The sequence below is a fragment of the Scyliorhinus torazame genome, chromosome 17 (genome assembly GCF_047496885.1).
Source record: "Scyliorhinus torazame isolate Kashiwa2021f chromosome 17, sScyTor2.1, whole genome shotgun sequence".
In the NCBI taxonomy this organism is placed as follows: Eukaryota; Metazoa; Chordata; class Chondrichthyes; order Carcharhiniformes; family Scyliorhinidae; genus Scyliorhinus; species Scyliorhinus torazame.
In genome coordinates, this window is record NC_092723.1 from 13594445 (window position 1) to 13609818 (window position 15374).

The window sequence follows — 15374 nt, forward strand, 5'->3', positions numbered from 1 at the left end:
GTTTGGAAAGGCTGTACTCCTCGGAGCAAAGGAGATTGAGGGGAGCTTTGATTGAAGAGTTACAGGATTATGACAGGTTTGGACAAAGTAGACGAGGAAAAACTTCTCCAATTACCCGATGGTACAAGGGCGAGGGGGCACAGAGTTGAGGTCTTGGGCAAGAGATGGAGCGGGAATGTGCGGAAGATTACCTTGCTTCCCACGGTGTGTGGTAGTGGCACGGAATTCACTGTCTGTGAAGGTGGTAGAGGCAGCAATAGTCACTGATTCTAAAAGGAACGGAGCGACACCAAAAGTGGTTGTGGGATTGACTGCATTGCTCCATGGAGAACCTATCGACTGGGGGACCAGGGAATCCCACCCCATGTGGACAGGGTAAAAGTTGCAGTGCAGGTATAAACTACTAGAATCCTGTACACATGGTAAATGCAACCAGCCCAGATAAAGAGTAGTTTATGATTATCAATATCTCTGGAGTTGACAGGATTATATATTTATACAATGTCAGTTGCATTTGCACAAAGACCAATTTAAATGCAAATGTTCTCCTGTTGTTAATGAACATCCAGGGGTTAAATATTTAATTACTTGATGTGGATGATGTTCGTGCAAAAAACAATCTAAATGCTAATGCTGTATAACCTGTTAATGATCATTCAGGGATTAAAAGGGACCTGAATAATTGGCAGGTTAGCGCTCAGATAGAGGATTTTACGATGGAATCATGCAGCTTTGGAGACCATTTGGCCCCTTCTTCCCCTGCTGGCCCCTGAGCAGAATATCCAGTCTGTCCCATTGGGCGGGATTCTCTCAGCCTGGGGCCGGGCCGGGGAATCCCGCGACCGGCGCGAATCGCGTCACGCCGCCGGCATGCGATTCTCCGCAGAGCGGAGAATTGGCGTCATTGGCGCCGGCGTGGTTGGCACAACGCCGGTCGGGGGCCGCTCCACGCGGCCGGCCCGCCGATTCTCAGCCGGGGATGGGCCGAGCGGCCGTCGTAAAAACGGCGAGTCCCGCCGGCGCCGTCCACACTTGCTCTCAGCCGGCAGGGAGGCGGCCTGTGGCGGGAGGAGGGGGGGTCCGACCCCGGGGGAGGGCCACCGATCTGGCTGCGGGCCTCCTTTTTTCTGCGCTGGCCCCTGTAGTCCTGCCCCATGTTGTGGCGGGGCCGGCGCGTTGAAGGAAGCCACTGCGCATGCGTGCGTTGGTGCCCGTGCCACTGCGCATGCGTGCGTTGGTGCCACTGCGCATGTGTGCGTTTGTGCCACTGCCACTGCGTGTGCGCGGACCCCACGGCGCCCAGTTGACGCCGGGATCAGCAGCAGGAGTGACATGGGCCGCTCCAGTGTCGTACTGGCCCCCTGTAGGGGCCAGAATTGCTGATCCTGAGGCCGTGTTGACGCCGTCGAGAAACACGACGGCGTTTCCGACGGCCTCAACACTTAGCCTCAGGATCACAGAATCCCACGCACCGTGTCTGTACTCAGCCGTAACACACTGAGGGTCTGCAAACTGTGTAGAGCTCCTCCGGCTGTATACCTGGCATGAAGTGTACATTGTAAGGATCAAGAGGAATGAGATTGTGTTGAGGCAGAGGGGAGAATGCAGTGTCGACTTTTATTGGATTTCTGTCATTTTCAATTCAAAATGCTTTGTGCAACTTTTACAAATTTTATCCGTCAAGTATAATTTTGGGGGAAAGAAAGCCTGCCTTAGGTTAGTTGATATTTTTTGTATGAAGCCCCCTTTTATTTCCCTCTGCTCCAACAAGCATGATTGAATGGCGGAGCAGATTCGATGGGCCGAGTGGCCTAATTCTGATCCTATGTCTTATGGCCTTATAACAAAGCCGTCTGGGATAAGGGGCGAGATTCTCCGACCCTCCGCCGGGTCGGAGAATCGCCGGGGGCTGGCGTGAATCCCGCTCCCGCCAGTTCCCGAATTCTCCGGCACTGAATATTCGGCGGGGGCGGGAATCGCGCCGGTTGGCGGACCCTCCCCCCCGCGATTCTCCGGCCTGGATGGGCCGAAGTCCCGCCGCTAAAATGCCTGTCCCGCCGGCGTAGATTAAACCACCTATCTTACCGGCGGGACAAGGCGGCGCGGGCGGGCTCCGGGGTCCTGGGGCGATCTGGCCCCGGGGGGTGCCCCCACGGTGGCCTGGCCCGCGATCGGGGCCCACCAATCCGCGGGCGGGCCTGTGCCGTGGGGGCACTCTTTGCCTTCCGCCTTCACCACGGTCTCCACCATGGCGGAGGCGGAAGAGGCTACCTCCACTGCGCATGCGCGGGAATGCCGTTAGCGGCCGCTAACGCTCCCGCGCATGCGCCGCCCGGAGATGTAATTTCCGCGCCAGCTGGCGGGGCACCAAAGGTCTTTTCCGCCAGCTGGCGGGGCGGAAATTCGTCCGGCGCGGGCCTAGCCCCTTAAGGTTGGGGCTCGGCCCCCAAAGATGCGGAGCATTCCGCACCTTTGGGGCGGCGCGATGCCCGACTGATTTGCGCCATTTTGGGCGCCAGTCGGCGGACATCGCGCTGATGCCGGAGAATTTCGCCCAAGGTTCTAGGGTTGCTGGGAAGCCTTAACATCTCACCATCAGCAGATCGCTGGCCACAGAGAATCGCTGCCCCTGCTACTCCCTCTGCTTCTGAGAAATATCTCAAAGGGGTGCAGTAGGAAAGACTGAATAACAACAACTTGCATTCATGGGCTGGATAGTGGAGTCATAGTGGTATTGTCACTGGACCAGTAAACCAGAGGCCAAGTGTAATGCTCTATGGTCCCGCGTTCGAATCCCGCCACTGCAGGTGGTGAAATTTGAATTCAATAAAAATCTGTATTTAAAAGTCAAATGACGACCATGAAACCATTGTCGATTGTCGTAAAAACCCATCTGGTTCACCAATGTCCTTCAGAGGGAGGGAAATCTGCTGTCCTTACCTGGTCTGGTCTACATGTGACTCCAGGCCCACAGCAAGGTGGTTGGCTCCTAACCTCCCTCTCATGGGCAATAAATGCTCACCCAGCCAGCGACACCCACATCCCATGAACCATTTAAAAAAAAAAGATGGAGCTGGGGTGGGTGGTGAGATGTTGGGACGATGCATTCACAATTTTCATTGCTCTCAGACACGCCCGAATCACCTCGGCCCGAAACACTGGATGGAATTTTCTTCCTAAACCTCTCCTTTTTTCCTCTCTCTCTGCCTTTAAGATGCTCCTTAACATCTACCTGTTTGACCAAGCTTTCGATTACTTGCCCTCTTTATTGGGGTCGCAGTGTCAAGTGATGTCGGGTATTGCTCCCTTGAAATGCCTCGGAATGTTCTCTCACTATCAACAAGCTCTATAAATGCAAGTTGCTGTTATAAATTTTGTACAGTGTCACCTGGACTGTGCCATCGTGCAAATTAAATAGATGCTGTCAGACCTGCTGAGTATTTTTGTTTTGTTTGTTTTAAGGGGCAATTTAGCGTGGCCAATCCACCTATCCTGCACATCTTTGGGTTTGTGGGGGTGAGAGCCACGCAAGCACTGGGAGAATATCAACATCCTCAGGGGGAAGAGGGAGTTACCATTGACCATAAATGGAACTGGACTAGCCATATTAATACTGTGCCTACCAGTGCAGGCTGGAAGGCCTTGAATCCTGCGGGGAGTAGCTAACCCCTTGACTCCCCGAAACCTGTCCACCATCGACAAGGCATAAGTCAGGAGTGTGATGGAATACTCTCCACTTGCCTGGATGAGTGCAGCCCTAACAGGAGTCAAGAAGCTCGACACCGGGCAGCACGGTGGCGCAGTGGTTAGCACTGCTGCCTCACTGCGCCGAGGTCCCAGGTTCGATCCCGACTCTGGGTCACTGTCCATGTGGAGTTTGCACATTCTCCCACAAAACGTGGGAACCAGTCACTCGGTTGTTCCAAGACATGTTTGTAGCTGTCATAATATCCACGCATGTATATAATGAGATGTAGACAGGCAGTGATTGACACACAGGATGACCAGTAAGCACACAACGCAGTGCAGCCAATCACCAGGCAGGGCACTACCACTATAAAGCCAGAGGGCACTAGGTTTCCCACTCTCTCGGGACCCAGCTACTGAGACAGTCAGAGTCCACGATCTAGCACAGTGCAAACACCATGTGGTAGCTAGAAAGCCTGGTCAGGCTACTAAAAGGTCTCCAGTCAGTTCAGTATAGTGTCGACGCACAGCTGAATATGTATATCAGTTCTATCGTTGAATAAAACAGTGTTGGATCTTCTCCAGTGTTAGACGTCTGTATCTAGCTTCCCTGCATCGAGTGCAGTCCACATCGAACTTACCTGCCTAACACATCAGTAGCCAACTAGGAAGCCAAAGATTAGGAGGGGATAGCCATGACACAGTAAGGAGGGGGGGGGGGGGGGGGGGGGGAAGGGGGTCAGAGGAACAAGGAACTCAACCAAGCCCAACAAGAAAACCAGGAGACACAAGGGGAGGGGAGGGATGGGCAGGGGCAACAACAAGCAGAACGAAAGGGAAGAAAAGCAAAGGGAAAACCGGTGGGAAGCGAAACGCAGGGGACCACAATCATCACGGCAAACACTGTGAGGAAGCAGTAAAAGAAAAGGAAGAGGAAACTGTGATGTCTCTATGTAAATAGTCAAAACCAATCTATGTGTCAATCAGTCTAGTTTTACTTCTCGTATTCTCTTGTTGAACTCCCACTGTTTGTTCACATTTATATTTGTTTTCTGTGCCAAAAACTCAACAAAAACATTTTTTAAAAAGAAGCTCGACACCACCCAGGACAACGCAGCCCGCTTGATTGCTACAGACATTCACCCCCTCCACCATTAGTGAACAATGGCAGCCGTGTGTACCATCTACAAGATGCACTGCAGTAACTCACCAAGGTTCCTAAGACAGCACCTTCCAAACCCGCAACCACTACCATCTAGGAGGACAAAGGCTGCAGGCACCTGGGAACCCCACCACCTGGAGGTTGCCCTCCAAGTCACTCGCCACCCTGACTTGGAAATATATCGCCGTTCCTCCACTGTCGCTGGGACAAAATCCTGGAACTCGGGGCAACACGGTGGCGCAGTGGTTAGCACTGCTGCCTCACGGCGCCGAGGTCCCAGGTTCGATTCTGGCTCTGGGTCACTGTCCGTGTGAAGTTTGCACATTCTCCCCGTGTTTGCGTGAGTTTCGCCCCCACAACCCAAAAGATGTGCAGGCTAGGTGGATTGAACACGCTAAATTGCCCCTTAGTTGGAAAAAGATAATTGGATACTCTAAATTTTTTATTTTTTTTATTTTTAAATCCTGGAACTCCCTCCCTAACAGCACTGTGGGTGTACCTGCACCTCAAGGATTTCAGCGGTTCAAGATAACAGCTCACCACCCCATCTTTTGAAGGGCAAATAGGGAGGGGCAATAAATGTGACGTCCACATCCCATACATTAATTTCAAAAATAAATCCCACTTCTCCCGGGTCAGAGAAGGCAAACGAGAAAGGACGACTTCCCATTCCTGTCACCTGGTTTCACTGTGTCTGACAACACAAGATGGCCGCCCATAGCATTCGCACATGCTCACTGCGGCAACAGATGCCGCCTTTAAAATCCTCATTCTTGCTTTCAAATTCTCCCGTGGCCTTGATCGGCCCTCCCTAGCATACAAATGTTTACAAATCCGCCTTTCACCAAGTCTGGAGTCACAGCGGCACATCATTTAACTGCAATCAAGGAATTCAAAGTCAATTAATTAATCACTCTGAGTTCAAGCATCAGCCTCATTAATTAAGGGTCCGTAGCGTTGTGGTTATGCTGATGTGGTGTGTTACAGTTCAGCCAGGGAGTTCTGAGCTGCAACGTGTAATTTCTAAATGCATGGCGTGCCCACGCGCTCTGGATAGTGATGTTTGAGGCTCCAACATTTATTCCGTCACACGGTTGGCCAGGAATCTCTCAAACTCTTACCCATTGGCAGCGGTGGCAGGATTTACAGGTTGTTACTCGACCGGTTTGGCTGCGGAAGACACCTTCCAACATGCCCAGGCAGGGACCCCACCCACTGCAATGCAAGACTGGACCCAGTAATGCCAAGGGAGACTAAAGTTCAAATCCTCCTCCCCCAGTTGGGGAATATATGTCAAATTAATTAATTAGAACCTTGAATAAACAAATTGGAATCAGTAACGGTGGACATAGGCCTTACTGCATGGTTATAAAATCCTACTGGATACATTTCTGTCCTTTAGCCATCCTTACCTGGTCTGTCTTGTCTGTGATTCTAGGCCCACAGAAATGTTGGCCTCGGTGCTCCCGTTTGCAAGCCAAGTGCTGCTGCCAGCGGGAATGCCAGAGTGGCGCTGAAATGTCATTCCTAGAAAGAGCAGGCGCTCTGTCTAACTGCTGCCCCCGCAATCGATACACTGTGATGATGGTTTGGAGCTGCACTGAGTACTTTATAACTATCTTCGACAAAGCTGTGAGTGGAACTAGGCAAATGTCCGAGCAAACATTGGATTTTTAAGCAAAGATGTGGGACGATTATGTCATAATATACACATCAGTATATCTTGGTGCAGAGACACACACTGACTGACACACTGCAAGACCAATCAACACACACAACACAGCAGCCAATCACCAGTTAGGGCACGGTCACTATAAAGTCAGAGGGCACTAGTTTTCCCGCTCATTCGGGATGCAGCCTCTGAGACAGACAGAACCCGCAGTCAGTAGCACAAACATCCACCATGTGCTCGCAGTATAGGCTAGTCAGGTTAGGCATAGGTCTTCAGTCAATCTAACATAGTGTCGACCCACAGTACAAGTATGTTTAACAGCTCTTAGTTAAATAAAATAGAGTTGCATTATTACAAGTGTTGGTAGCCTGTCTATGTTACTGCTAAGGTAAACGCAGTCTCCGCAGATCGGAGCACCCGGAGGAAACTCACCAGGCACGGGGAGAACGTGCAAACTCCGCACAGACAGTGACCCGAACTCGGAATTGAACCCGGGACCCTGGAGCTGTGAGGCAGCGGTGCTAACCACTGTGCCGCCCATGTCCCCAGAAACATCTAGCCCATCAGTTGTACAAAGGACTCTTGAGTTCATCCCCTTGAATATTGTCATTCTTGTATACTGTCAAGGCACGAGCCCCTCAGTTTTCGTCTCCCTCTTGTTTCCACTAATTCAACAGCTCTCACAGGCCATCATGACATCGCACAGATTTACAAACTGATGTTGACAAGACCAGCAGAATTCTGTACGAACTAAGTTGCTGGCCTGTGTCAGCTTTGAATCAATTGTAGCAGTTTTGCCTCCCACTCTGAAGGTTGTGTGTCTTGTGTTATTGTTGGGTTATCTCGGGAGTGTTGGGTATCTTACTTCAGAAAGATATTTTGCTGGAGGCAAAGGCCTTCCCTTCAAAATATTTTTATTTACATAGCTAACGATATACAAGGTTATAGAACATCAGGGCATAGCTACAGCTCCTCCTAGACTGACCTCACTTATCTCTCTCAGTCAGTGACATCACTATAACGTCGTCCCTTACACACATTGCTCAGTCGCTATTAATAGAGTAGCGTTAGAGTTAACCCTTTACTCTACATGGCACCCCCCCCCCCCCCCAAAGTCTTTATCCTACATTATCTCTGATGTCCCACCCGGTTATTTATCCCTCAAGCGATATCACAATACAGTCATTTAGCACCTTGCTGTCTGTGGGAGTTTGCCATGTTCAAATTGGCTGCTGCATTTCCTACATCACCAAAGTGATTGCATTTCATACTTCATTGCCCGTGAAGTGCTTTGGGATGCCCTGTGTATATTAATATAGTCACAGGGTCATAGCTGTTTACAGCATGGAAATAGGCTCTTTGGTCCAGCTTGTCCATGCCGCCCAGTTTCTATCACTAAGCTAGTCCCACTTGCCCGCATTTGGCCCATATCCCTATATACCCACCCTGCCCATGTAACTCTCTAATTGTTTTTTAAGGAAAAAATTGTGCCCCCCTCTACCACTGCCTCTGGCAGCCCGTTCCACCACCCTGTGTGCAGCAATTTTCCCTCTGGCCTGTTTTGTATCTCCCCCCGCACCTTAAATCGATGCCCTCTAGTTCTAGACTCCTCTACCTTTGGGAAAAGATGTTGGGCGCAATTCCCCCATCGGGAGACTAAGTCCCAACGCCGGAGTGAAAACCGGAGTGTTTCACTCCGGCGTCGGAGGCCGCTCCCAGCACCCTATTCTCCCGCCCCCTGGGGGGCTAGGAGTGGCGTCGCGTCATTTACGCGTAAAAGTGGCGCTGCGTAAATGACGGCACGTCATTGACTACGCATGCGCGGTTGCCGTCCTCCCCGAGGCTGCCCCGCAAGAAGATGGCGGATGGATCTTGCGGGGCGGCGGAGGAAAGGAGGTCCTCCATCAGAAAGGCCGGCCCGCCGATGGGTGGGCACCGATCGTGGGCCAGACACCGTTTGAGGTCCCCCCCAGTGCAGGAACTCCCCCCTCCCCCCCCCCCCCCCCCCACAGGCCACCCCCAACCCCCAGCGTGGTCGGCGCCGGCGGGAACCCGTCGTATTGGGCAGGCCGCTCGGCCCATACGGGCCGGAGAATCGCCGCTCGCCCGTTGCAAACGGCAATTCTCCCAGCGGCCAGCCGTGATTCTCACCGCACCGGTTTGGGAGGGGTTGGAGAATCGCGTGCGGGCGGCGTGGCGGGACACGCATGGCGCCCCGGCGATTCTCCCACCCGACGTGGGGGGGGGAGAATTCCGCCCGTTGACTATCCACCTTATCTGTGCCCCTCATTATTTTATAGACCTCTATAAGATCACCCCTAAGCTTCCTATGCTCCAGGGAAAAAGATCCCAGTCTATCCAGCCTCTCCTTATAGTTCAGACCATCAAGTCCTGGTAGCATCCTTGTAAATCTCTTCTGCACTTTTTCTAGTTTAACAATATCCTTCCTATAATAGAGTGACCAGAACTGAACACAGTACGTTACATTTCCCCTTTCCCATTTGGGTAGCTTGGCGGAACGGAATCAAGGGGCCCAATGGCCTGTTTCTATGTCAGTACTATAGGAAGCTTCGGAACCAAGAAAGGTTCCTGGGACCCTGACAACTTCTGTCGGCACACAGAGCGAAGTTTTAACAATTGCCACAGAAAAGTTCACAATGATTAATCTCTGTTAACAGAGGACAATCAACTAAGTTTATTTTCCCTAAAAACTTTTTTTTACCGAGTTTCTTTTTGATAAAAACGTTCTGCGAGAGGTGGAGAAATGTGAGTTCAGTAGCAGGGTCAGTGCCAGCATCATCAGCCAGATGGTGAAATTAACTCTCAGACAGCAACTAAAATAAGACCCTGTGTTTATACAGCAACTTCTGAAAATAGCCAATAACCAGAGAAATCCTCTCCAAACTCTCTCACGCAGCCAAACAGACTGATGAGTGAGGGCTTGTGGGTATCGTGTTTTTCTGGGAGTGGTGGGGGAGGGGGGAAAAATCCTGGTCTGCTGGAGGTACACGTGAAGGACAGATATAAGTGCGATAGTGATATCTGCAAAAGTACCTTCCAAACACAATCATCACTAACAGCTCAGGCCCATCCCAGTCCCACACATTAAACTCAATGGGTTCGGCACGAAACACTCATACAGACCTGACTGCTTCCAGGCTCGAACCCCATTTCAGACTGGAGTGAAATCCAGCCTCAGTTACCCCCAGGCTCGTTCCTACTTCTACTGCCCCATAAATCCCCTGCTGTTAATTTAAAAAAAAAATTTAGAGTCCCCAATTATTTTTTGTCTCCAATTTTTTAGGGGCAATTTAGCGTGGCCAATCCACCTAACCTGCACGTCTTTGGGTTGTGGGGGTGAAACCCACACAGACACAGGGAGAATGTGCAAACTCCACACAGACAGTGACCCAGGGCTAGGATTCAAACCCGGGTCCACAGCGCCGCAGTCCCAGTGCTAACCACTGCGCCACATGCCACCCTGCCCTGCTGTTAATGCCTGTGTAGCCTAAACTCTGATACATAGAACATAGAACATAGAAAATACAGCACAGAACAGGCCCTTCGGCCCACGATGTTGTGCCGAACCTTTGTCCTAGATTATCATTGAATTTACAGTGCAGAAGGAGGCCATTCGGCCCTTTGAGTCTGCACCGGCTCCTGGAAAGAGCACCCTACCCAAACTCAACACCTCCACCCAACACCAAGGGCAATTTTGGACATTAAGGGCAATTTATCATTGGCCAATTCACCTAACCTGCACATCTTTGGACTGTGGGAGGAAACCGGAGCACCCGGAGGAAACCCACGCAAACACGTGGAGGACGTGCAGACTCCGCACAGACAGTGACCCAAGCTGGAATCGAACCTGGGACCCTGGAGCTGTGAAGCATTGTGCTATCCACAATGCTACCGTGCTGCCCTTAAGAACAAATAAATCTACACTATATCATTTTACCGTAATCCATGTACCTATCCAATAGCTGCTTGAAGGTCCTTAATGTTTCCGACTCAACTACTTCCACAGGCAGTGCATTCCATGCCCCCACTACTCTCTGGGTAAAGAACCTACCTCTGATATCCCTCCTATATCTTCCACCTTTCACCTTAAATTTATGTCCCCTTGTAATGGTTTGTTCCACCCGGGGAAAAAGTCTCTGACTGTCTACTCTATCTATTCCCCTGATTATCTTATAAACCTCTATCAAGTCGCCCCTCATCCTTCTCCGTTCTAATGAGAAAAGGCCTAGCACCCTCAACCTTTCCTCGTAAGACCTACTCTCCATTCCAGGCAACATCCTGGTAAATCTTCTTTGCACCTTTTCCAAAGCTTCCACATCCTTCCTAAAATGAGGCGACCAGAACTGTACACAGTACTCCAAATGTGGCCTTACCAAAGTTTTGTACAGCTGCATCATCACCTCACGGCTCTTAAATTCAATCCCTCTGTTAATGAACGCGAGCACACCATAGGCCTTCTTCACAGCTCTATCCACTTGAGTGGCAAGAAGGAGTTCTCCACTGAAGGAGCCAGCTGTCATTTGCTGAAGAACAACCTTTTTTTTTAGAAAAAAGCATTCCCACAAAAAGAAAACCTTGATGAAAGATGAAAGTTTGCATCCGTTGAGAGCCCTCAAACTCTAAGCACAATAGTGCCCTGGGAAATGAGGGCAAGGACAATATAAATTGCGAAAGAAGCAGCCTCCAGTTTCAAAGCCTCAGACTAACTTTCGACCAACGAACAAACTCACAACCAGGCTGGCATTTTGGGCACTGGCACTCCTGCACGCAGGAATGCCGCTTGGGTGAGGTGTTGGAGTGTGGGCAACATACATGGAGCCGTGCCCCAGCGCACAGGTTGGCTTCCTCTGAAGAATACATTGGTTTGACAATGGGGTGCAGGAGACAGGAGATCGTACTTGGAGCAATCACCATCAGGCACCATCACCTCAGTTTGAGACATCCAGCCAGCCTTTTCCTTCTCAGTCAGGAGGTCTACTGACGCAGAACAAAGTAAGGCTGGTTTCAGTGAATGCAAAGGGGGTTTATTAAAATAATGTCTTATTGCTAGGATGTAGTTCTGAGCTGGCCACTAGCAAGATCGAACACACACATGCAGACACACATACGAACACGGACGCGCACGAACATACACACGAACACACAACACACATGCACACACAAAACACACACACACGCAGACACACAGAAACATACATGCAGACACGCACACGAACACACACACAAACACACACGTGAAAATACAAACACACATACACAAACACACGTACAGACACACACGAGCGCACACACATGCGAATATACAAACACACACACAAACATACACGCAGACACACACACGGATACACACACGAACACACACAAACACACACACACACGAACACACACGCGAATATACAAACGCACGCACACACACACTAACATGAACACACACACGCGTGCGCGCACACACACACATATCCATGCACACGCACCCACCTTCTCCCTCTGATGTTGTCTCCTTCCCTGTGGAGATGCTTGCTCTCCATTCCTCCCCTAATCACGATTTCATCCCAAAATAGCACTGATCAGAAAATATACCCACACATTTACCTTCTGTATTATTCGCTGGATTCGCTTTCCCCGCCCGCCGCCATAACGCCGTGGGACGAGGCGCAGACAAAGGAAAAATCAATTGACCTCGGGTGGGATTGTGCGGTCGCCGGGCGAACACGGCCGGAGAATCCCGCCCCTCATGTCCTCTGTTATCAGGGCTGGATTCTCTGCTGCGAGTCCGCCCTCCTACCACTGCTAGAGAGGACGGAGAGTTTGGCCGCGCCATTCACTGGTGGCGGGATTCTCTATTCCTGCCGCTTGTCGATGGGAATTCCCAGTGAAGCCACCCCAAGCTGCCGGGAAAGCCACAGGCTGGGGTGCAATGCCAGCAGGGACAGAGAATCCCATCACCAGTGAACGGCCGGAGAATTCCGGCCCAAATGTATCGGACTACTAATTCCACAGCGGTACTGCTGCCTGCCAGACACTGATCCTAACCCCTCTCTCAATTGCCATATCCTTTCATATTCTGCCGCAGCAGCTGGTGGAATTTAAGAACAAGTAAATAATTAATCTGGGATAGAAAGCTCGTCTCAGCAACGGTGATCTCTACAACTCCCATCGATTATTGTTAAAAATCCATCTGGTTCATTCCCCCCCCATCTTTCGGGAGGAAATCTGCCGACCTCACCTGGCCTGGCCTACACGTGACTCTTAACTGCCCTCTGAAAAGGCCCAACAGAGTGCAGCACGGTGGCACAGTGGGTTAACCCTGCTGCCTCACGGCGCCGAGGTCCCAGGTCCGATCCCGGCTCTGGGTCACTGTCCGTGTGGAGTTTGCACATTCTCCCCGTGTCTGCGTGGGTTTCGCCCCCACAACCCAAAGATGTGCAGGCTCGGTGGATTGGCCACGCTAAATTGCCCCTTAATTAGAAAAAATGATTTGGGTACTCCAAATTTATGGAAAAAAAAGAAAAGGCCCAGCGAGCCGCCCAGTTCAAAGGTGATTGGGGATGGGCGACACATACTGGTCCTGCCAGAGGCGTCCACACCCCTTGAAAGAGCAAATGAAAGAAAAATGAAAGCAAACTCTGGTGGAGTGTGAAAATGTGCACAAATTGAGACTTGCCAAATTCAGCTCCTGTACCTCAGGTGTAAACAGCACGCTGGGAAATGAAAGCAAAGACCAGACAGGTATCGAAAGATCATAGTTTCAATTCCTCACACTAGGTTTTTTTAACAAATTTTAACATTTTTAACAACATCGCAATGACAGTATTTTCTGGTCCATAGCAGCTCTACTATATCACCTGAAGGAATCGTCCCCACACCGACAACATAAATGGCACCTTGTGTTAAATTCATCTCAAGTAGCCCTCAGAACGATCATTAAAATAAATACATTTGACAAGTCACTGTCAGGTTTTGTATACACACAGAAGCTGTTAAAGTGTATTAATAAATCATCTACAATACAGTAACATTGTTAAAGAGCTAGGATAATGATATCAATCAATTCAAACTTGCATCTAATATGTGTTCAGCCGTGTCTAATTGTGGCTTGTCTTACTGCTGAATATTGACTCAGTATTAAAACTCCCAACAGCGAGGCAGCAACATATACTCTTACCTTTTTAAAGCATATGCCAAGGTGCAAAGACCCCAAAGGACTAACAGCCACTTCATTGTACGTCGTGTGCTATAAGCTTCTGTGTTCTTGCTTTGTCCACTTTCCAATCTTTCATCTGCATAAAGTTTCTATCTCTTGTGAGTTTTATAGCCACTTGGCATCGCTTGCAATTTCGCCATCCACCTTCTCATTGGCTACTGCTCATCCCCTTTGTATTGCCCTGCCCCAGCTAAGCTGTCTGGCAGATTGGACATGTCGCTGGAGTCCCTAAACACTTTAGAGGACGGCACAGTTCTTTAAGCTACTAAGCATTCACGGTGCGAGACCGTAATTTTCTGTGCCAAGAATAGCTTCTTATTCTATATATCTGGCTTTAATTGTTGAGCCTCGATCGGCTTCAGGGAGATTTTGTTCCAAAATTACTGCACAGATGTTAAGTGGAGCTGCCTGGAGGGAAGGGAAGGCTCAATACCCTGGATAATGGGTGGACGCTTTGATTCCATTCGCTTTCAACACCCACTGAAGCTGATTGTTACCCAAATCTGCCCCTACCCATCCCATCAAAACCTTTCTTCATTTGGAAATCTTCTTGAAATCTCGTGATTTAATACGGCAATAGGAACATCCATTCCTGTTGCGAGAAAAAGCCTTTTCACACAGCGAGCTGTTCGGGTCTGGAATGCACGGCCCGGAAGCGTGGTGGAGACAGATTCAACCGGGGCGTCCAAGAGGGCATCGGATGATTATTTGAATTGAAACAATGTTCAGGGTGAAAAGGCAGGAGACTGGCATTAGGTCTTGATGCTCATTCGGCGAGCCGATGCAGCCACGATGGGCCGAATGGTATCCTTCTGCGCCGTAACAGTTCTGTGATTCTGAGATTGGCTTCAAATACAGAAAAGGCGCTGGTGCACCTTATGTGTGAGCGGCAATGAAAAGAGTTGTCGCCAAGTCATCATTTGAGACATAAGGAAGCATGATTAAAGCATGATTAAAAATATGTGGTTTTGAGAAGGTTTCAAAAATTGGAGGGAGAATTGGAGAGGCAGAAGAGTTTGGGAGAGAGTTGAAGAGAGTAAGGGTTACAAGTCGGCTAGGCGGGATTTGAAGATGAGAATTAGAAAAGGACAATAAAGGTTCTTAAGTTGGAAGATGGCCTCTTTAGTAGTATCAATAGAGAGATTTACATAGAATTTACATAAATAGAATTTACATAGAATTTACAGTGCAGAAGGAGGCCATTCGGCCCATCGCGTCTGCACCAGCCCTTACAAAGAGCACCCTACTCAACCCCACATCTCTACCCTATCCCCGCAACCCAGTAACTTAAGCTTTCTTTTGGACACTAAGGGCCATTTAGCACGGCCAATCCACCGAGCCTGCACATCTTTGGACTGTGGGAGGAAACCGGAGCGCCCGGAGGAAACCCACGCAGACACGGGGAGGATGTGCAGACTCCGCACAGACAGTGACCCAAGCCGGAATCGAACCTGGGACCCTGGAGCTGTGATGCAACTGTGCTAACCACTGTGCTGCCCACTGAGATGCCAGAGAAAAGGTGGATCTTTTGAATCAGTGATTAGTGACTGTTTCTATCAATGAAGAGGAAAGAGAAGCTAAGTTGCGGTATAAAAGGAGGAAATCCTTAGTATCTCAGGATATCAACT

The 15374-nt window shown here is 50.0% G+C and overlaps 1 protein-coding gene across 2 annotated transcripts in view; it reads right to left on the reverse strand.

Moving 5' to 3' along the window:
• Positions 1-13808, reverse strand: part of ren (renin) — a 77352-nt gene extending 63544 nt beyond the window's left edge. The window contains exon 1 of one of the 2 annotated variants that reach the window (XM_072480052.1): positions 13708-13808. In XM_072480052.1, the coding sequence (XP_072336153.1) occupies positions 13708-13763 (56 nt within the window). In that variant the 5' untranslated portion in view covers positions 13764-13808. Of the gene's footprint in view, positions 1-191; positions 327-13707 lie in introns of those variants that run through there. The other variant, XM_072480053.1, reaches the window with a different exon arrangement.
• Positions 13809-15374: the final 1566 nt, after the last annotated feature.